Here is a 21,565-nt window from a genome sequence, read left to right on the forward strand (position 1 = left end):
TGTGAGAGTGTGTGAGTGAGTGAGTGAGTGTGTGTGTGAGTGAGTGTGTATGTACGGGCGCGCGCACGAGCGCGCGCGCAAGTGGGGAAGGGGACTCAACTCCAGACCGGCGGGCCCCGCTCACAGGTCCCGGGGTCCCGGTGGCGGTCGGAGCGGTTGGTCCGCAGGCCGCGGGCGGGTGGTGCGCCGCTCCCGCCCCAAGCCAGCGCGTGCGCGCCCGGCCCCTCCCTCCCCGCCGCCCTCCTCGGCTCCCGCGCGGCGGCGGCGGTTCCTCTCCCCTCCCCCAGCCCTGGCTCCGGGGGACCCCGCGATGCCGGTCCGCACTGAGTGTCCCCCGCCGGCCGGTGCCTCGGTCGCCTCCGCGGCCTCGCTCATCCCTCCGCCGCCCATCAACACGCAGCAGCCCGGCGTGGCCACCAGCCTGCTCTACAGCGGCTCCAAGTTCCGCGGCCACCAGAAGAGCAAGGGGAACTCGTACGACGTAGAGGTGGTGCTGCAGGTGAGCGCCGGCCGGCGGGCGGGCCCGAGGGCCTCCTCGCGGTGCTCACAGGCCGAGCCTGCCCGGCTCCTCGCCTCGAGCCCGCCGCCGGGACCAGGCCCTCGCCGCCGGGCCTCCTGCAGCGGCGCTTCACCCGGACGTGCCCAGCCGGCGCCTCGCACTGTCCCAGCCCGACCTGCCCCTCACCGGAGCCTGCGCGAGCCGCTCCCGGCAGCCCCGACCCTCCCCACGGGCAGCCCGTGGCCAGCCCTGCGGGACCCGGAAGCCCCGCGCCGGGCTCCCTCACACGCGGGCCCTCCGCTCCGGGACCTGTCGCCGCGATCAGCCCTCCCTGCGGCGCGCTCCTGGGGTGCGCCTGACCGGACCCTCCCGGCCGGGCCTGTGCCAGCCTCCCCAGCCCGAGCCCTGCCCCCGCCCCCCCTCCCGGGGTCCCGATGCCGGGCCACTCCGCCCCGTGTGAGCCAGCCTCCGCACCCGGGGCACCGTCCCGCACCGCCCCGCAGCCTGGGAGCCCCACGTCCCACTGGCTGCCGGCCTCGGCCCCTACCCAGGACGGACCCGCCTGCCGGGTGCCGCTGGAGCTCCCTCAGTCGCTGGGCTCTGGCCCCTGCCCGCCCCGCTCGCCCGTCGCTTTCCGGTCCCGCAGGCCTCTGCCCCGCTCCTCTACCCCCCCTGTTCCCTGGTCTCCCACCCAGACCTCCCACCTCCCACCTGTCTCCCTCTCTAGCTCCAGGGGACCCTCTGCGGGTCCTTAACTTTTATCTACGCCGCCAAGGCTTCCTCCAGGCGCCCCCCCCCCCCCATTTTTTAAATTAAAACTTTCTTGTTGAAAGTATTACATGCCCCCTTTCCCCCACTGACCCCTCCTAGCCTGCCCGCCCCCCATGTGGCCTGGATTTGTGAGCACCTGCTGTCAGCCCCTGAGAGCTTTCAACTACAACTTCACGGCCGCCCGTCCTGCACCGCACCCCGCGCGAATGGTGGTGCAGCTGACATTCATGCCCAGCGAGGAGCTGGCCTGGCTAATACCCCTTCCCTCCCTTCCCTGTAAAAAGGTTCCTCCGCCGTGGCTACTGTTGCTTGCCTGGAACCCATTTCCCCCTCACGCTGCCCCCCTGTCCTTAGCCTGACACCCCACCTCTTAGGCTGTTTCCAAAAGCCCCTCCCAGCAGGTCTCCTTGCAAGTCTTCCCGAAGCTTTGAGGCCCTAGTGTGCTCCTCCCTGCTGCCATGTGTGAGGACAGAATGTAGGTCTTCGCCATACACTTGCCCTTTGCCCTTTTACATTTTAAATCTTAAACAGTCTCTCTTCTGAGCAAATAGGTCTCCCACCCAAAAGACAAGGAGGAGTACATTTTCTTTCTGCTAACTAAGCATTCATCAGCCTCTTTCCTTACTGTTTTGTGGGAATCACTGCCCCCTTTTTTGGATTGGGAAAGCTGCATCTTCATGTTAATTGTATCTTTGAGCCATAAACTTAAAGTTCTATTATGAGCCATGATATTTATTGTAATCTCATAATTATGTACCTCCTGGTGATTGAAATGTAAGAATTTAGTATGAAGGTTTTTTTGCAACTAATCATAAAATTCTGAAAGTGAGATCCCTGGTGTGGGTCATTTTTGGAATGATCTTGAATTTGTGTCCATTGTTTAATATAATGGTTTCTGATGTGATAGGGACCAATTGGCAGGGTAGCTAAGTGTCAAAGAGAAGTCGCTCTGGTTACTGCGGCAACACCTCTGCTGTCATTGGTGTGTGGTTTCTGGATTTCTGTCAGGTGCCAGTTTCCTTGTGAACCAGTGGAAGTGGTGATGGAGTTGGTACATGACTGATGGGTGATGGGGGGGGGGGGGGGTGGTCATGCCCAGGAATGCTGACCTCTGTCTGGATTGGTGAGCTGCTTGTCCATTATTGAGAGTCAGTGGCATGTGAATGGCCCCATCATCTGTTTTTAGAGCCAGAGCTAGTTTCTTAGAATACTGCTGCCTTTTATAATGCATCCCCATTCCTGCTTTCTTCTTTTTCACAGCAGCTTTGTTTATTTTTGTTTATTTGTTTTGTTAATTCTCACCCAAGGATATGTTTCTATTGATTTTTAGAGAGTGGAAAGAAAGGGGAGAGACACACAGAGAGAAACATGATGTGAGAGAGACACATCGATTGGTTGCCTCCTGCACACACCCCTGACCTGAGCGCTGGGGATCGAGCCTGCAACCTAGAGATGTGCCCCTAATCAGAATCAAACCAAGACCCTTCAGTCCAAGAGCTGACACTCTTATCTACTGAGCCAAACTGGCTAGGGCACAACAACTTTATTTAGATATTAGAGGCCCGGTGCACGAAATTTCGTGCACTGAGGGGGGAAGTGCAGGGGGGGTGTCCCTCAGCCTGGCCTGCGCCCTCTCGCAGTCTGGGACCACTCGGGGGTGTCCAACTGCCGGCTTAGGCCCTCTCGCAGTCCAGGACCCCTTGCTCCTTACCGCCCACCTGCAGTAAGAAGCCAGGCTCACAGCTGGCGAGCACAGTGGCAGTGGTGGGAGCCTCTCCTGCCTCTGAGGCAGAGCTAAGGAGCAGCAAGCCCAGCTTCTGGCTGATCAGCGCTCCCCCTGTGGGAACGCACTGACCACCAGGGGGCAGCTCCTGCATTGAGCGTCTGCCCCCTGGTGGTCAGTGTGCGTCATAGTGACCGGTTGTTCTGCCATTCGGTCGATTTGCATATTAGAGTTATTATATAGGATAATTCACAGCATAAGAGTCACCCACTTGAGGTGTACAATTCAATAGCTTTTAGTATATTCACAGAAGTTGTATACGTCACTGCAATCTAATTTTCATCACCTTGAAAAGAAACCCCAAACCCCTTCCAACTCTAGGCAACCACTAATTTTTTTCTAAGATTTGCTTATTCTGGACATTTCATGTAAATGAAATTGTACAATATGTGACCTTTTGAGTCTAGCTTTTTCCACTGAGCGTGTTTTTGGGATTTACCCATATCCCAGCATGTGTCTGCCTCATTCCTTTTTATTGTTGCATCATACATTGTGTGGGCATAAACATTTTACTTATCCACTGGTCAGTTGAGGGGCATTTCGGTTGTTTCCCCTTTTTGGCTGTTACGAATGATGCTGCTGTGAGCGTGCATGAACAGGTTTTGTGTGGACATGTGTTTTCATTTCTCTTGGATAGATCCCTAGGAGTGGAATTGCTGGGTCACATGGTAACTCTGTTGAACATTTTGAGAAACTGCCAGACTGCTTTCCAGTGACTGTACCGTTTTACATTCTCACCAGCAGTGATGAGGGTGGCAATAGCTCCACATCCTGGCTGGTGTCCATCTTCTTTATTGTAGCCAACCTCTAGCCCAGGGGTGGGCAAACTTTTTGACTCGAGGGCCACAATGGGTTCTTAAACTGGACCGGAGGGCCAGAACAAAAGCATGGATGGAGTGTTTGTGTGAACTAATATAAATTCAAAGTAAACATCATTACATAAAAGGGTACGGTCTTTTTTTGTTTGTTTTATTCATTTCAAACGGGCCGAATCTGGCCCGAGGGCCGTAGTTTGCCCACGGCTGCTCGAGGGTGTGAAGTGGTATCATCATTGTGGTTTGGAGTTGCATTTCCCTGAAGAAGATGATGTTGCTCAGCTCTGCCTGTGCTCTTTTGGAGTGCTTTCTCTTTTTGAGATTCCAGTTTAAAGAGTTCCTCAAACTTTGTGAGATTCTGACTGGGGTGGTTGTTGTTGTTTATCTCTTCTGCCATCTAAGAAGCCAAGAGTAAAGTGAGGGCCAGGGTCAGTGTGAGAGGAATATTTAAAAAAAGCAGCTGTTGGGCACAACTGTGCTGTGAGACCTTCTTGCTAAACATTTGCTTTACTCTTCTCACTGAGATGCTGGCCTGTCCTTTGGTTAAAGCTCTCTACACTGGGTGCATTTGAGTTCACCAACCGTCACCACGGTCAGTTTGGGCAAAATGGGAGAGACACATGGTTGAATGGAAGGCAAATTGAAATTCTGATTCTTGTGATAATCCACGCAAAATGTTAGCCAATTTGTGGTTTAAGTTTTAATCTTATTAGCAAGTATCTTTGCCACCTGATATCCTTCCAGCAGCTGTGAAACCCCAAACTATATTGAATTCAGTGAGAATTGCATACATGAAATTTAAGGCCTCAGGTTAGAGTTGTGTATCTTTTAATAAAAGTTCTGTGCAGGACCACATTAGTGTGGATCAGCTGCTTCAGATAACATCCAGGGCCAGCAGATGGGATATTTAAAATGCTTTGGCAGTTTTCACATGGAATACTTTGGTCACCAGCTCCAAACTGGGAGCACTTTAGTTTCACTGAAGCCCATTTGCTTTGGTGCTGACCTCATCTGGCTGAGTGAGTTCATTACAGTTTTTGAGGATCGCCTTAGTATTTGATTTACTGTGTAATTGGAAGTAGTTGAGTCCCCAAATCTGATAAATTCCACAAAACTTTTCTAGTGTCTTAAAATGAGAACTCATTTCACATTAAAATGTCAATGTGCTACAGCACCATTGTACTTTATTTTGCTTTAATTCCAGGGTTTTACTTTGTAAATTAATCCAGTTGTCATAAAATCTGAAAAATCTGCCTATTCGGGATGACTCTGTATAGACTGAGGTAAAATGCACTAGTAGTATGCATCCAGCTGAAGTAACCATTTCAGAGTAGCTTAGAGAAAAGGGGACCCATTATCTCACATCACAAGAAATTGAGAGGTGGCTTGGTTCCCGATTGGCTCATTCAGGGGCCCATTTCTTTCTGTCTTTCCGTGCTGCCATCCTTGGCATTTCCCAGCCTGTTTCTCCTCATAATATCTAGATAACTGCCCCAGGCCGGGCACTGCATGCAGATACTGCCACCACAAGGGGGAGAAAAGAGCCTCTCCAGCAGCCAGAGTATCTCCCAGCTGCACCCAGGAGACATGCACACATCCACTGGCCAGAACTGAGTCACCCCTAAACCGACAGCTCACAGGGGCTGGGGCACATGTTTGCCTTGGAGCCATCAAGGGTTAGCAGGTCTTGCAGGGTCAGGGTTGGTGCCAGTACAGGATCTGGGTCCTGCCAGTGTGGAAAAGTAGGAAATTGGGTGTTGGGTGGCTGCTAAACCTCAAAATCTACACCTGTTACTCCTATTTATTTTAGGCTCTTCTCTTCAAGAAATACAAGCAGCTGTGCATGAAGAGAGCAGAGCAGGCATGCACGGTGTATTCTGATTTGGGGTATAACAAATTTATACCACAAGTCTTTGAAAGATGTCTTCCTAAATATCCTGCCCATTTCATAAATAATGCAAGATGTGCTTAATGTAAATACAGTGGACTTGTTAGACCAGTGACTGAGCAGCATGGAGGCAAAAGCAGGCCAAAAAAGCATTAGAAAGCAGATGAAGCCCAGGTTAGGAATGACACCATGTGTACAGGTAGAAAGGGAGGCCTACTGGCCAGGGACGCACAAAATCTGTGTCAGAAGGGAGCCTGGAATTGAAGACAGTACAGAGATGGGGCTGGAGCGAGCTACTAGTCCAGAAGGGGACTTGGGTCTCATGATATTCAGCCGAATGAAGTTGAGCTTCATCTGAACCGGCACGTGGATGGAGAAGACTCATAGCTGACCCTGGTTGCACTGGGTGGGCCCTGATCTGCAGGTCTCCCTTCCTCGACTTCGTCTTAAGGATGATCATTGGAAAGTGACTCCTGTTGTCTCCCGGTGGCTCCTCCATTTGTAACGAGGCTGTGTGTCCTTTCTTTCCAGCATGTGGACACGGGGAACTCTTACCTTTGTGGGTACCTGAAGATTAAAGGCCTTACTGAGGTAAGCACTCACTCACACGGACTAGGAAGCGGGCTGCGCTCGGCAGTCTCAGAGTGTGAATGGCAGGCAGTTTCGTCTCTGAGGCTTGATTAAGGTGCCCTGTTTCTAAGTGTTACACTATAGGTAGCATAAAGCATGCAGTCTTTGTGTGTCCTATTGGAAAGTATACAGATTCGAAAATCTTTAAAGTTTATAAATAAGTCAAATGTGACTAATACTATTGATTTCATTTTTACCATTTTTGAGAAAGTAATATATAGTAAGAATATAGCTATCACCCTCGTAAGTTTAACAATTTCTGAAATAAGCATCAATCCTTTGAGAGTTCTTGAAGTTCTTTCACCCCCTTAGTTCACTGGAACAATGGAAAGTGGTCATCCATTTCCTGACAGAAATTAGCTTCTATATTATTGTAGACTGTTGTGTTTTCTTTGAACCAACTTTGTAAACCTCAAAACTCCTGGAAATATAGGAAGCAAGAAAGAGCATCCTTTCTTTTCCCACTAGTAAGTAAACAGGAAGAGGAAGGAGGTAACTGGACTGGCCACCTCACTCCACAGTGAAGGCCTGGGCTTGGCCTGGCTGCGTGTGCTGTGCACCTGCCCAGCTCTCACTGTCCCGATGCCAGGGGGTTTGGAAATGCTGTGGAAAGGAGCTGGATGACTTTCTCGTAGTGTCCCTTTCTGGTCCCATGACGTTTAATTTCCCTTCAGTTTATTCATGCATAAAGTAAGAATTAAAAATATCTACTCTGCCTAGTCAAGGAGCTTGTCCTAGTGAGGAGGAAGCAATGTAACATCAGTGGTAGATTATAATGGAATACAATATGGAATACTAAAAAGGCGTGATGACCCCTTAGTCTCAAAACAATTGTTTGTCTCCTTGATGCCATCTGGTTCTCCTCTTCTGTATTAGAAATTTGGTTGAGCCCTAGAGTGTCGGCCTGTGGACTGAAGGGTCCCCAGATCGATTCTGGTCAGGGGCACCTGCCCCGGTTTCGGGCTCCATCCCCAGTGGGAGGCATGCGGGAGGCAGCCAATCAATGATGCTCTCTCATCATTGATGTTTCTCTCTCTCTCTCTTTCTCCCTCTCCCTTCCTCTCTGAAATCAATTTTTAAAATATTAAAAAGAAAGAAAGAGCCCTAACCAGTTTGGCTCAGTAGATAGAGCATCGGCCTGCAGACTGAAGGGTCCCAGGTTCGATTCCGGTCAAGGGCATGTACCTTGGTTGCGGGCACATCCCCAGTAGGGGGTGTGCAGAAGGCAGCTGATCAATGTTTCTCTCTCATCGATGTTTCTGACTCTCTATCCTTCTCCCTTCCTCTCTGTAAAAAAATCAATAAAATATATAGGAAGGAAGGGAGGGAGGGAGGGAGGGAGGGAGGGAGGGAGGAAGGAAGGAAGGAAGGAAGGAAGGAAGGAAGGAAGGAAGGAAGGAAGGAAGGAAGGAAGGAAGGAATGAATTTGGTTAAGCCCTGGCTGGTGTGAGTGTCGGCCCTCCCATCAAAGGGCCATGGGTTCGAACCTGTGTTGCAAGTTCAATCTCCCGCCCTGGTCGGGTGCGTGCAGGAGGCAACTGATCTCTCTGTCTCTGTCTCTGTCTCTTCCTCTTCCTTCCCTTCCCTCTCGTCCACTCTCTAAAAATCAATGGAAAAAGTATCCTCGGATGGGGATTAACAAAACAAACAAAAAAGAAGTGTGGTTGAGAATTTCCTGTGAAGTTTGTTATTGAGATGAAAAGGTACTCTCTTCATCCCCTTGGAAACACATCCAGTCAAGCAGAGATTGAAAATAATAGGAAAATGAAGGATGCTAACCTTTGAATCTGTGGTAGCAGAAAACATAGTAAATAGAGTATGTTCAACTCTTAGACAGCCAAATTAATTGAGTGCAGAACATCAACATTTAACTTCAGAAGGAAACCAGGAACATTTGTAATTTAGAATATTTACTGCTGCTTCTAAAAATCAGTCATTTTAGTGATAGAAAGCCGCACAGAAATGCTAAGTAGCATTAACAATCCCCAAACAATGTACAGAAATGCAATGAACTTTCAGGAACAGTAACCCTAGTGAAGGGGGCACCTCTGAGGCGTGAGCACTCACCAAGGAGGCCAGCCCAGGGCAGCCGGCTTTGTGGCTGGGACTTGGAGATCACCCTCCTGGGTGGTCCTTCCGGCCTGCCCCAGGGGTGGTGGACTCAGAGATGGTGCTGGGATGGCATTCAGTCAGAGGTTTCTAAGTCACACTCCATTTCAGGATTTTTTGAATTCACCTTTTTTAAAAACATTTTTTAGTAACTTTACTGAGATACAGATTATATACCATACACTTTACCCATTTAAAATGTACTATTCACTGGCTCTTACTATAGGCATGGTGTTGTGCAATGTCTTAATAACTTTAAAATTATAAATTTAATACATGGTCACTATAGATAATTAGTAAAATGCAGAAAGGGTGACAATTCCTAGAATATTTCATACCTGTATTATGAAATGCAGTTATCCATTTTTGTTTGCTTTTCCATTTATAGCTGTGAATAGAACTATTTAAATGGCTTGGTTTTTAGTTAGAGTCCTCCTTGTATTTACAATATGGAACTGTTAAATTGGCGGTAATTGCCTCTTTGCTAGCTCACGATCACAAACAAGCACAGCTTTAAAGGTTATGTACCTCTGGAAATGAAACCCCAGAATTATGAAGAATGGGTGTCAAATAACATTCTCTTTGCAACTCTGACTCAGCAGTAGGGAGAAGGATCGTCCCTGGGGAGCCAGCTGGCAGGCAGCTGGCAGCTGGCACAGGCCAGGACGAGCCACACTGGGGGAGTCACTCAGACGCTTCGCTCATTCACTAGACCAGGTTGGAAGGCTAGGAAGTTCCCACTGAAGTGGTGCTAAACTCACTGGGCAAAGGGGGAGAGGTCGCACTGACCACCCTCGTAGAGACCGTATGTGACAGTGCTGGTCCGTGTACTTACCAAGGAGGCACATGCAAGTTCTGGAGTTTCCCTTTGACTTCCTGGCTAGTTGAATGTTGATTCCCCAGAAGGCAGGTCTACATGGAAAGCCAGACCTGTCAGCAGACTGTGTTTGGTGAGCCTGGAATCAGCGAGCGGGGTCGGTGGTAGAACTTGCTTGTCTGGCCACCACCCACCCACCACAAGGAGCAGGCACCTGCTCGGAGGGCTGGGGTTGGTGCTGGCTCTGCCACTCCGACCGGTTTTCTGATATTCCTGCTTTCCTTCTGCTGACAGTTGTTCCTTGGCTCTATGAATTACCACCAATTTGGCTGTATTCAGGTGCTTGAGTTTCCTGTTCCTGCACTAAGAGATATTTTTGGTAACGTCTGTACATATTGTCATTCACTATGTATTTTATTTACTTCTGTGAGTTTTGGGATACCTTATAGTCCTGGTATACTGCCTAAAGTATTTTAGGGAGAAGTCAGTGCAGAATCATTCATTAGGAAAATGTAATTTGAACCATATGAATATTTTTTGCATTAAGTAGGACCACTTTATCATTTTGTTCTGTCTCTTTTAAGGAAGTTTTAAAAAATATATTAAAGTTTGAAACGCAGAAAATTACAGTTATGAGTATGCAAAACACAGTTTATTCTTTTTTTAAATATGTTTTAATGATTTTTAGAGGGAGAGAGAGAGAAAAACATTGATGTGAGAGAGAAACATTGATCGGCTGCCTCCTGTACATAACGCGACCAGGAATCAAACCCGCACCCCAGGTATGTGCCCTGACTGGGAATCAACCAACGACCTTTCGGTGCATGGGACAATGATCAACCAACTGAGCCACCCAGCCAGGGCTCAGAGTTTATTCTTGTATTATTATTTATTATATAGCTTAATTTAAAATCTCGTCAGATGCTAACTTTTTCTCCTTAGTATTTTTTCCTAAAACAGATTAGTGTAATTTAGGTTTTACCTTTAAAATGAGGTTTCCATTTATTCCATTTTCTTTTTTCACTCTGTTTGTATAAATATCTGCATGGAGAACCCAGCAACATGGTTGGGTAAGGGAGTTGTGGTTTGGGGGTGTTAAATTTCTGCTTTTTGGAAGTTTACTGCTGAGAACAGTATGCCGTGCAGCAGGCCGCAGCCGTGGCAGCGTGGCGGCGATGCCGTCTCCCGGCCACCCCTGGGTCTGTGGGCAGCATCTCTCAGGAAGGTCCTGCGCTGAGTGGCAAGTCGAGCTGGGAGAAGAGGCCAAGCCGTCAGAACAGATTTACTTTAAATCTGTGTGGGTGTTTGCTGCAGAGCCAGAGGGTCCCACATGGGGACTGAAGAAGAAAGCAGGACCTCTGGCCCCAGGAGGGGGCTGTGAACTGGGGCGCAGAGCTCCGTCACCACCGGGCTCCCGAGAAACAGCGGCCAGCAGGCTGGGCAGAGGTGTGGGTGGGTGGGTTTTTTACAAATGCAGAGAAACAGTAGACTTTTTACTGTGTCACTTTTTCTTCCATTGAGTTGGTGCCTCATTAGCCAGCGAACACATAGCAGTAGAATGAGCAGGAGCATCTGAGCACTCGGGCAGGGACACCACTTACTTATTTTTTCCAGCAGAATTGTTTTCTGGTTGTGATTTTCCACTGCAGACCTAATTTACATGTATTTCCTAGTATAAATCATCTTTGTTTATATGGTGATAGAATTAAATGTATCTAGTATATCAAGGTATTCTACAAAAAAATTCACCCCTAGAAAATTGAAGAATTGGCATAAAAGGGACAAAACACTGAACCAGTGGGCGAGGTCTCAGCTTGAGGGAGACAGCTGTGAAGGCTCGAATTTTGGAGGCTCTTTGGGTGTTTTCCTTGGAAAGTGCAGTCTACTTAGTTACCACCTTCTTTGTGTGCTGGAGTATTCAGAACTCACTTGTGAGAATCGTCCAGATTCCTTGTTGAGCAGTCAACACGTAAGGGAAGTCACAGAAGGGCTCTCTGCTCCGGCAAAGCCTGAAGCCCGGGGCTCCCCGCCTTGGCCCCTCCATCCCAGTGTCCACAGCATCGGCAGACCGCCAGCCGAACTCTGCTTATTGTTGGTTAGCGGTGGGATCATTTTTTTGGAAGTACGGGGAAGAAGTGAAATTGAGGCTAATTTTCCTTTGTAAAGGTTAAAACTCCTGTTTGACATCTTGTTTTTAATGTTTGGGTTTTGACCATAGGAGTACCCAACCCTTACGACCTTCTTTGAAGGAGAAATAATCAGCCAAAAACACCCTTTCTTAACTCGAAAGTGGGATGCGGATGAAGATGTTGATCGGAAACATTGGGTGAGTCAGTCTCTGATTGCCCTGGGCCACTGAGGAGAGCCCAGGAACGTGGTGCTCAGGGTCTTATCACGTCTCCCTGTCCTTTCTGTTTGTCCACCTCCTGTCCACGGTTCCTTTTTCACCTGCTGTCCTTGGGGGGAATCCTGTGAAAGGTACAGTGATGTCCTCTGACTCAGGGGATGAGGTGGAGATGCAGTTTCTGAACAGCTGCCCCTCCCCTTGGCCACACCACAGGGGGCTCTTCTAACCCAGCTCCTGGCAGACAGGCACAGTCTCCGCCCTGCAGCTGTCAGCTGTGGGCATGCTCTCTCTCTCTCTCTCTCTCTCTTTTTTTAAATAAAGTTTTATTGATTTTAGAGAGGAAGGGAGAGGGAGAGAGAGAGATAGAAACATCAATGATGAGAGAGAATCATGGATCAGCTGCCTCCTGCACAACCCCTACTGGGGATCGAGCCCGCATCCCAGGCCTGTGCCTTTGACCGGAATGGAAACCGGGACCCTTCAGTCCACAGGCTGAGGCTCTGTCCTCTGAGCCAAACCAGCCAGGGCGGCATGCTCCATTCAGCAGCAGTGAGCAGCGTAGAGTTCCTGTCCTCCAGTCTTTCCTTCAGTTGTCACACACATCCATTTCTCAGCCTGTTGTCATAGCCTTTTGGCTTAGTTGACCATGGCAACGATGAATTTTGGGTTAACACTGAGCAAGTCTGTTGTGTTCACCCTCTAAGCCAACCAGAAATGACTGCTTGTGTTGGTAATGAAGGTTCTAAGACTCTCTCCTGAATCTGGCCCAACAGGCCTTGCCGAAGACTCCTACTGCAGACCCTCGTCTGGGTTAGTCATTCGTTTCTCTATAATATGAGAAAATGAACAAGATTTGAGTATCCAAAAGGTTGGGGCCAATGGTGCCAGTGTCAGAAAGAAGTGTTGGAGGGCTCTTTGGCACCACCTGGTCCCCCCGCCCAATGCCGGCTCTTTGTGTGCGGCATGCCACCTTGTCAGGGGGCCCCTTCCTCTCCTGGGCAGCCCAGTGACAGAGTTCTTCCTTGTCATGAACCACAGTTTGTCTCCCATTCAGCTTTGTTTTCCATCTCAGATTGGTTCTGCGGAAAGCAAGGTCTTTGGGGCCCAGGGAAGCCTTAGTTTTAGGCTGGATTGATTGCACATTAAATACCTGCAAAGCAGCTCTTATTCCCCATTGCCTCCCATTAGGACCCTGGAAAAGCATCTGGGACTCCAGCCTCTGTTAGGCTAGCTTGAAACATTTTGGGTGAAAGAGGGACGGAGAAGGCCACCCTGGCACTGGTGTGCTAGGCATGGGAAGATGATGGCGGGACCTGCAGGCCGCAGCCCACAGCGTTTTCCATGGCTTCCCCAGCCCACGAGAACTCTCAGGTCCCGCAGAGCACTCCCGGAGGCCTATGTTGTGCCTTTGTTTGTCAGGGATTAATAGTGTCTGATAAACCTCACCCCTCATATCCTTTTTCCATTGTGAACTGGAATCAGAAACATTGTATTGCACCCTCAGATTTTCCTGAGCGGTATTTTAAGTAGGTATTGCAATGGGACTACAAAGTCACGGTTCCATATGCTTTATCTGTGTAACAAACTCTGTGACTTAACCCTTTTCGGTCCATCGTGGAGGCTGACTCGACAGACCAGGCGCTAGGAGCAGGTCCAACGTCGAGGCTGAGGTCGACACCGCAAACCGGTTCAACATTCAATCCCGTCAATTAATTTGGACCAGACTGTTTGAATTCCAAAAATAAAATTGGACCGCAAAGGGTTAATATCTCTATATCCTTATTTTTTAAAATGTTTTCTTGTAGAATCTATACACTTTTGTTTTTAAAATATTTGAAAAAATGGAAAAGCAAAAGGAAAAAAAATTGCCTATAAGGACAATACCTAAAGCTAAAACAGGTATGAACCTTTTCCTGAATCTCATTTGAATATCTATACTTTTTTTTTATAAAACTGAGATCATAAGATACAGTTTTGTAACCTATTTTAGTCTCCTTTTTAAACTTAACCATACACTGCCCTATCCAGTCTCTACCCACGCTTCGGCCGGCCCTCTCTTGCTTGCCTGCCTGCCTCAGGCCGCAGAGATCTTTCCACTGCTTCCGGCTTTGTCTGCAGTGACGTGTTCTGGGAACAGGCTCCTGGGTTGTGTGTTTCCATCCTGCCGCTTCCTCAGGCCGAGGTCCCTGAGCGGGCTGTGCCGGTTCCGTCCAGAGGCCAGGACTGATCAGTGGAGCGACCAAAGACTCCTCTCCCAGTGCTCAGCCGCCGCTGCTCTTGGCTGTGCCACTACCTGCTGTGGGGCCCTTGAGAGGGCGATTGCACCTGGCAGGAGGGAAGCCCTGACCCCAACCTCCTCTTACCCTAGTCTCTTCCTCTCGTGTTTGCTTTCAGGGCAAGTTCCTGGCTTTTTATCAGTATGCAAAATCCTTTAATTCAGATGACTTTGATTATGAAGAGCTGAAGAATGGGGATTATGTCTTCATGCGGTGGAAGGTAAGCCCCTGCAGGCGGCTCTCCGACTGTGCGGCTCCTGTAGGGAACCCCCATCTGCTCCCGTGTCCAGTGCTTGCTACAGTTTTGTCTTCTTGGCCAGGTCTCTACACACTCATGAGAGGCAGGCACAGCTCCAAGGCACACCGGTTCACAGCTGACACCGCACAGGTTTGCTCTGGTTAAGCTGTGCAGTGTAGCAGTGAATTCACCCCGACACTGGTGTTCATGTCCTCTCCCTCTTTTCTCCCCCCAGGAATCCCTGGGGCCCTCCAAGTTGAATGAGCCTTAGTGTTCTGTGGGTTCAGGGGAGAGCCTAGTGCTCTTTAAACTTAGTCATTGTCCATCCCCTCTTCTCAGCCATGGGCTGGCATGCCATGTCAGTGACTGCTCCGTCACCATGGCTTGTGCAGGGCTCACCCAGCACAGTTCAGCTCCGCTGGTTCCCTCCAGCTCAGGAAATGAGGGACCAGGAATGGAATTCAGGTTTTCCACTCACCAGCCCGAGAACTCTGCCAGGGCGGTGGACTCCGTGGATTGGCTTTGGGCAGAGAAGTCTCATGTGCTCCCTGCTTTGGTAGCATGATAACTGCTGTGTTATGGCCATAGGACAGTAAAACCATGGAGCAAGTTTGTAAGTCACTTTGTGAACATATACCTCCCTCCAAGCCCTACTCCCCAGTCTAAAGGAAACAGCTGTTTTACCATGAAATTTTGCTGGCTTTCACATGCACAAAACATGGAGAGTAGTCATTCCTAGCCTTTACTTTGTGCAGTTAATAGTTTTGGGGATGGAGATCATTACCCTTTCAGGAGAGTTGCCATGTACTGAGCCCTGCCCTCGTGAGCTTGCCATCTACTGGAGATAAGCCATCTAAATAACACATTAAAAGAAGTATCTTGTATGGTTCTAATTTTAAAATTAATTTTTAAAATTGCAATTTCAGAGCTTGAGGAAAGATCCAAAAAGCAATGGTTGTGCTTTCTGCAAAGAATTTCTCAGGTTGACTCACCAGAGGCTTTTATACCTCCCCGGGCCGTGACCTCTGACCTTGTCTCCCCGGAAGAGTAGGTAATAGGATGCGGCCTTTCCACTCTTGGCTCCAACCAGAGATAAAGCTTACCTTTTGCAAGTGCCTGACCAAGAACAGGAACGTTCTGGTTGCTTTCGATGAGGTGTAGACCTTTTGAAGGGGGTATTACAAGGGCTACTGATGACTGAGCTGCCCTCAGAGTGATCCACAGGCCAATAGAAGTGACCCACTGTTCTAGAGGCGATCAGGAACTAGTGAGAGTCCCTGAAGTGGAGCACAGACTTCTCCGCAGGTCGTCCTGCCTGTGAGCTCTGAAAGGTAGGTAATTAGATAGGTATTGATTCATTTACCAGATGTGTGGACCATGGCACCTTCTCTTGGTGCTGATCCTAGTGAGCTCCAGACACAGCTTTCTGTAGTAGTAAGTAGGATGCTCGAATGGCCTACGAATGCTGTTCACACGGTGGGAGAAAACGCACCTCCGGGCTAGACCATGTGATGGTGGAGCCTTAGAGCCGTCTGATGGCTAAGGAGGCTCCAGAGCTGCGAGGAGGATGCTGTAACTGACCTTCCCCATCTGCGTGCAGGAACAGTTCCTGGTCCCAGACCACACAATCAAAGACATCAGCGGTGCTTCCTTTGCCGGGTTCTACTACATCTGCTTCCAGAAGTCGGCAGCCTCCATAGAGGGCTACTATTACCATAGGAGCTCAGAATGGTAAGGAGGCCCCGAGCCCCCCAGCTCTCACTGGGCTCACCGAATCCCAAAGGAAACCTGTGCCGTCTCTGCGTGAATGCACGCCGTGTGGATGCTGGGGGCCTCTCTAGATGGTCTCAGCTGCTCACACTGGCGCTCATCCCCATCCACAGAGCTGGGTGAATGGGACGGAAACAGCGCGAGGTGAAAGCACTCACTGCAGAGTGCGTGCCGGCACTACTGTGTGTTCAGCAATGTTTATCTCAGTCTTGCTGGGTTTGTACTTATTCCTCCCAAATTTAATCTGCAACTAAAATGTCAGATCCAGCTGCAGACTGAATTTTGCTGTAGGCAGTCTTTTTAATTTTGTTGGTCACATTCCTGGTCACAGGAATTTGCAGGTCCCTGTGCACTTGATTTTAGCCTGGTGACCAAGGGGCCTGTGGGAGTTGACAGTCCTGCCCTGTGTTTGGTTCGAGGTAAACGACCCAATGCCACTGCAAGTGCTCATTTTTGACACCTTTTTGAGGACTCTCCTGCCTCCTTGCTGCTTTTTAAGCATCTTGTTATACCTGAAGGGCGAACCATTTCATAAAATATCTGATTTCTTCTCTGAATATAGAATGACCTTATTTCCTTTCAAAGTTTTCACACTTTGGTGACTTGTGAGTGACCCTACCCTGGGTTGACTCAACTATCTTGTTCAGTGCCCTTGGGCTCAGGGTGGTCCCAGCTCCTCTGAGAGCCACAATTATTAGGATTTCAATAAATTGTTTTCAAAAGGAGTTTCTAAAACTTTTCATTATTCTTTTTCAAATAATAGCTTTATTGAGATATAAATCATAAAGCATACAGTGCAGTGAGTGGCCTTTAGTATATTAAGAGTTGTGCAACCATCACCATCATCAATTTTAGAACCTTTTTATCACCACAGGAAGAAACCCTGTGCTCCCTCAGCTATCACTCCAACACCCCATCCCATCCCAGCCCCGGGCAACCACTGACCTGCTTTCTATTTCTACAGATTTGCCCGTTCTCGGTATTTTATAGAAGTGGGATCAGACACTGTGTGGCCTTTGTGCCTGGCTTCTTTCACTTAGCGTAATGGCCTGGAGGTTCAGCCACGCTGTAGCGTGTATTAGTACTTCATTTGTATTGCTGAGTGGTTTTTCACTGTAAGGATATAGACCACATTTGTCTATTCATCCCTTGATAGACACTTGTGCTGCTTTCACCTTTTGGCCACGGTGACTAATTCTGCTCTGAACATGGATGCACAAGTATCTGTTTGAGTTCTTGCTTTCAATTCCTTTGGGCACACACCTAGGAGGAGAGCTGCTGGGTCATTTGGTAATTCTATTTTTAACTTTCTGAGGAGCCACCAAAAAGCAGCTGTGCCATTTTCCACAGCAGCTACACCATTTTGCGTTTCCCATCAGCAATGCATGCCGGTCACAATTTTTCTACTTTCTCCATATCCTCAGCAATACTTGTTATGATGGCTTATGATTATAGTACCCTCTGATGGCCAATGCATAATCCTTTCTTGATGATTTTCTGGGTAAGAAATAAACTGCTTCTTGCTGTGCTCCTCCTCTCTCTGTGTGAAACAAGTCAGGGGAGAGCTAGCACCACACCAGCACTCTAATTGCCCTGGGGGTCATCACCTCTGTGTGGTCCTGGCCTCTTTCTCCTTCGCCTGCTGGGCTCCAGGAGCACCTGCCCACAGGGAAGCACACGCCACCGTGGAGCTCTCTGAGGCTCTCAGTGTCCAACAGCCATGTCTGGGGAGCGAGAGAATGAAAGTAGATGGTGAAGTTTTCTTTCCCGTGCTCTCTTTGGGCTCCAGGGAGTGGGGTGTGCCTGTGTTCCCAGGAGCTCTGAGGACATCATAGCCTGGCCTTCTAGAAGGAGCTGAGGTGCTGGACGTCCACGAGAGGCAGGATGAGCGGCAGGGAGAGAGGCAGGACTCCAGTCTGTTTTCTCTCAAAGCTACGCAGCCTCTCCTTTTATAAGACCCACTAGCATTGCTTCATGATTAGAGCAGGAGGCCTAAACGTCTTATTTTATGCGTAACTCAGGAGGAATAGTAATGACATAGAAGTAAATCACGCCTGGCTCACCTGAAGTCTGAGGTGGGCTTGCATCCCATGCAAGTGTGTGGCGTGTTGGGTGCTCGGTTGGGTGTTCACACATCCCTGTTCAGTGGTCAGGATGCTGAGACTGCTGCCTCCGTTTGTCTCCCTGCAGGTATCAGTCGCTCAACCTAACGCACGTTCCTGAACACAGCGCACCCATCTATGAATTCCGGTGACAGTGGTTCAGAACAGCAACCAAATAAAACTGAACTTGGCAAAAAAGAACTTTGCCAAGAAAATTGTGTGCTTGCCGGAACCAGGAGAACATGTGCCTGTTTCTTCATGGGCGACACGTCAGACAGCATGGATGTCAGCCCACGGGGCAGGCCGGCCGCAGGCAGGGGGTTGGCTCCATTCTCCTCCCTCTCTGTGGCAGTTTGCTCTTAACCTGTTCTTAAGCTACCTTATATGCACTTTCCTTCCTGCACAGCTAACTTCTGTGTCACTGAAATGCCCATCTTCTCTCCATCCCTGCCTCCAGCCGAGTAGAAGGTCAGCCCGTCACCCTCAGCCTTGGTGCTCAGTGGTCCTCACCAAGACCCCGCCCCCAGTTGCTTAAGTCTGGGTGCTCAAGAAAAGGCAGAGCCCAGCACGGGGTGCTGCCTGAGCTCCAAGCAGGGAGGGGGCGAGCTGCAGCGGCGTCCGCCAGAGAAACGCGCCCGAGTCCCCTGGCGCTGCCCAGCCGCGTGAGGTCTACACCAAGCTGGTCGTGGCTGGCAGGCACCCGGGGCCGCCGTCAGGGGTCACTCAGTGTGAGGCGTCCAGGTCCGCGGCAGGAACAGATGCCAGTCCTGCTTACTCAGCACATGTGCTCCAAACTTTTGAACTTGAGGGCAATACTAAACTTTTTTAAAAAGTTTTTTTTATTGCAAAATTATTTTTATGATCCCTTTAACAAGGACCTTATGGTAAAGGCACAATTATTCAGAATTACATTTTATTGTTTTCACATTGAAAACAGCAAATGTTGACTTAGTAATTTTTATACCTATATCTATATGTAAATGTATATTTAATCAACCAGCAGTTTGAAACTGGTTGTCCTGGTACAGAAGTTTTGCAGCATTGCATAAAGTATAATGCTAAACGTGAGGACTGCTTGGGGGCCGGTTTGGCATTTGTAGCTCCTCCTCTTGCAACTCGGAACAGCAGTGCTTCATGGTGATCTCTCTCATCCACAGAAGGGCCTCATTCTCCTAACAGAGCGACTGAAATGTTGGGACGGGGAGGGGCAGGGACATGAAATGCTCAAGTAACTCAAGGCTCACGTGCCAAAGTGTGTGTGTGTGTGTGTGTGTGTGTGTGGTGTGTGTGTGTGTTTTGTTTTGTTTTTGTTTCATGTTTTAAAAGCTCAATAGGTTAGCATCAGTTGCAGCCATAGCTGTGGGCAGGGCTTTGGGGGGGTTGGCACCTCCCGGTGGTTTACAAGACTCAGAGTGCTAGAGCGCAGGCTCCCGCTGCACACCGTGGGAGGAGCAGAGCACGCTGCCAGGCGCGCATCCCGGGCCATGAGGACTCAGGGCCCACGTGAATTCTGGGAGTCTTACTCAAGAGCAACTTGCCCTTTAATGGCATATGGACTGCTCGTTACTGAGAGTGCGTGTCAGGGGAGGCCTTCGGGGAGAAGTGTGTGGGCAGCAGCAGCCTGGGGCGCCTGGGATGTACCGTCCTGGGCTTTGTGCAGAGGCGTGACCAACCCATCTAGTCAGGCTAGGGCTATGGAGCCCTAAAAAGCTGCCTCAGTGACTTCAGTGGAGAATTGAATTGTGTCCATTCTCAGAGATGAGTTTGAAATGTTTTCTTGATTTTAAAACTCCGGCAACAAATATGTGGGTCTGGGTCAAACCCAGCTGATGGACAGTGATGCGGCCTCAGTTTAGCTGGCCAGCGTCCCTGAGTGTGAAGGAGGGACAGGCGCCTTCCATGTCACCTCTGCTCTCCCCACAGCATGCTCCGAAGCATCACCTGCATTTTGCGAGCTCCTTGAAGGATACAGGCCTCACGCAGGGCACTGGGAGGTGAGGCCACCCGCAGCTGTCAGGGCCTCCGCGTGGCTCGGAGAGGTCCGTGGGTTGGTGGGTTGGTTGCACAGCCAGGGAAGGACATTTGCAAACACCGATGGTGCTCAGCTAGCCAGATGGGTTCTATGTAGGATTTCTTTCTTCCTTTTTTAGCCACATAATGAAGTGCCCCTGTTGTATTGGGGAAAATGAAGAAGTGATACCTTTCTTAGATCTTTCGGACACATCTGTGATGAAGATCTGTCCGCGTAAAACCTGCCCATTGAGGACAAGGAAGGGTCGTTTTCTGCCTCCTCTCAGTAACCCCTGTGCCATCCACATGGACTCCTTTTCTCTCGCTCATTCCCGAAGGCACTTTGGGGCTCATCTCCATCTGCAGTTATTCTTTCTGGAGCTTTCTCAGTGGTTTCGTGCCTCTGGTATGATGTGCAATATTTTTGTTGACACTTGTATTCGTCATTCAGAAGTTAGTGTAGATTGCAGATTTCCCACACCTTCCTCTGCCCCAAGCAAGCCTGCCGAGAGGCGTTCATTGCACTGCTCAGAAAGCGTCCCTCCTGTGGTCCCGGCCTGTCGCTCTGTTGTGCTGGAATTATCCTCCCGCCCTTCCCAGCTCCTCGGCTGCAGCCAGAAGCACCTCGCACTGCCCGGCCGGAGCAGGTGTCTGTCGGGAGCAGCGCTGTTGCTAGTGTGGAATTACAGACTCCAGGGGCTTTCAATGTCATCTGCTTCCAGAAACAGGGAATTTCTAGTCTCTTTAAGGCCTTGAATTGATTTTTTCCTCATAAAATAGTCTGATAAGCTAATTTTTAAAAAGAAATGCCATTAAGTATGTTGCATTGTGGTTTAAAATAACTAATGAGTTCTGAAAAAGAAAAATAATATTTCATTTTGAGTTATATGTTTTTAAAAATTAGATGTGAATGGGTGCAAAGTACAAATATTTTGTCTTTTTAGGGAGGATGTGTGGAAAAGGTTTGAGGGTTTGGGATGGGAGAAGTATTTTGCAAAGCTATCAATGTCCAAATAATTTTTTAAAAAAATAATAAAGGTATTTAAGCAGTGAGTCTGTCTTATTTCTAAATCAAAACAGTTTTGTTAAAGACACCAGTCCTCTTTCTGGGCCTGTGGCTCTGGAGGTTTCGGGGCCATTGAAGACCCCAGCCCCTGAGGGCTACGAGGGCTGAGGTCACCTGGGGCACTGACGCAGTGCCTGCTTCCTCCTCGTCCAGCGCCAGGCGCTCAGCACTTCTATTGCAGCGCCGTCTTGTTAATTTCTGTGTGCTTTCTTGCATGTGTGCAGGATTTATACTTCTATTTAACACAGAGAACAGGCAAACAGAGCTATCGGTTCACCAGCTGCTCTGCAGCCTGGCATGCACTGTGGATGGGAGCAGGCTGGGGCCCACCTCCCCCCACGCCTGCCCCTCTGAGGGAATGTCCAGAGCGCCTGGGCTCCCGAAAGGCCGCTCCTGAAGCCAGGTGTGGGTGGCACGTTCTGGCCCCTGACCTCCCCGCAACCT

The 21,565-nt window shown here is 49.3% G+C and overlaps 1 protein-coding gene across 1 annotated transcript; it reads left to right on the plus strand.

Moving 5' to 3' along the window:
* Positions 1-189: 189 nt before the first annotated feature.
* GID4 (GID complex subunit 4 homolog) lies at positions 190-21,108 on the plus strand. Its single transcript, XM_070394094.1, has 6 exons — positions 190-499; positions 6,288-6,347; positions 11,531-11,638; positions 14,054-14,155; positions 15,774-15,904; positions 18,134-21,108. The coding sequence occupies exons 1-6, from the start codon at positions 311-313 to the stop codon at positions 18,195-18,197; spliced, it is 654 nt and encodes a 217-aa protein (XP_070250195.1). The 5' UTR covers positions 190-310; the 3' UTR covers positions 18,198-21,108.
* The last annotated feature ends 457 nt before the right edge of the window (positions 21,109-21,565 follow it).

The sequence above is a fragment of the Myotis yumanensis genome, unplaced genomic scaffold (assembly GCF_028538775.1).
Source record: "Myotis yumanensis isolate MYYU_CA2020_CCGP unplaced genomic scaffold, mMyoYum1.0.hap1 SCAF_16, whole genome shotgun sequence".
NCBI lineage: Eukaryota > Metazoa > Chordata > Mammalia > Chiroptera > Vespertilionidae > Myotis > Myotis yumanensis.

What these genes read in the sequence shown, in the direction of transcription:
- GID4 (XM_070394094.1), top strand. Translation starts at nt 311, where the DNA reads ATGCCGGTCCGCACTGAGTGTCCCCCGCCGGCCGGTGCCTCGGTCGCC. An exon ending in AGATTAAAGGCCTTACTGAG is followed by an intron (nt 6,348 to 11,530) that starts GTAAGCACTCAC and finishes TTTTGACCATAG; the next exon opens with GAGTACCCAACCCTTACGAC. An exon ending in ATGTCTTCATGCGGTGGAAG is followed by an intron (nt 14,156 to 15,773) that starts GTAAGCCCCTGC and finishes ATCTGCGTGCAG; the next exon opens with GAACAGTTCCTGGTCCCAGA.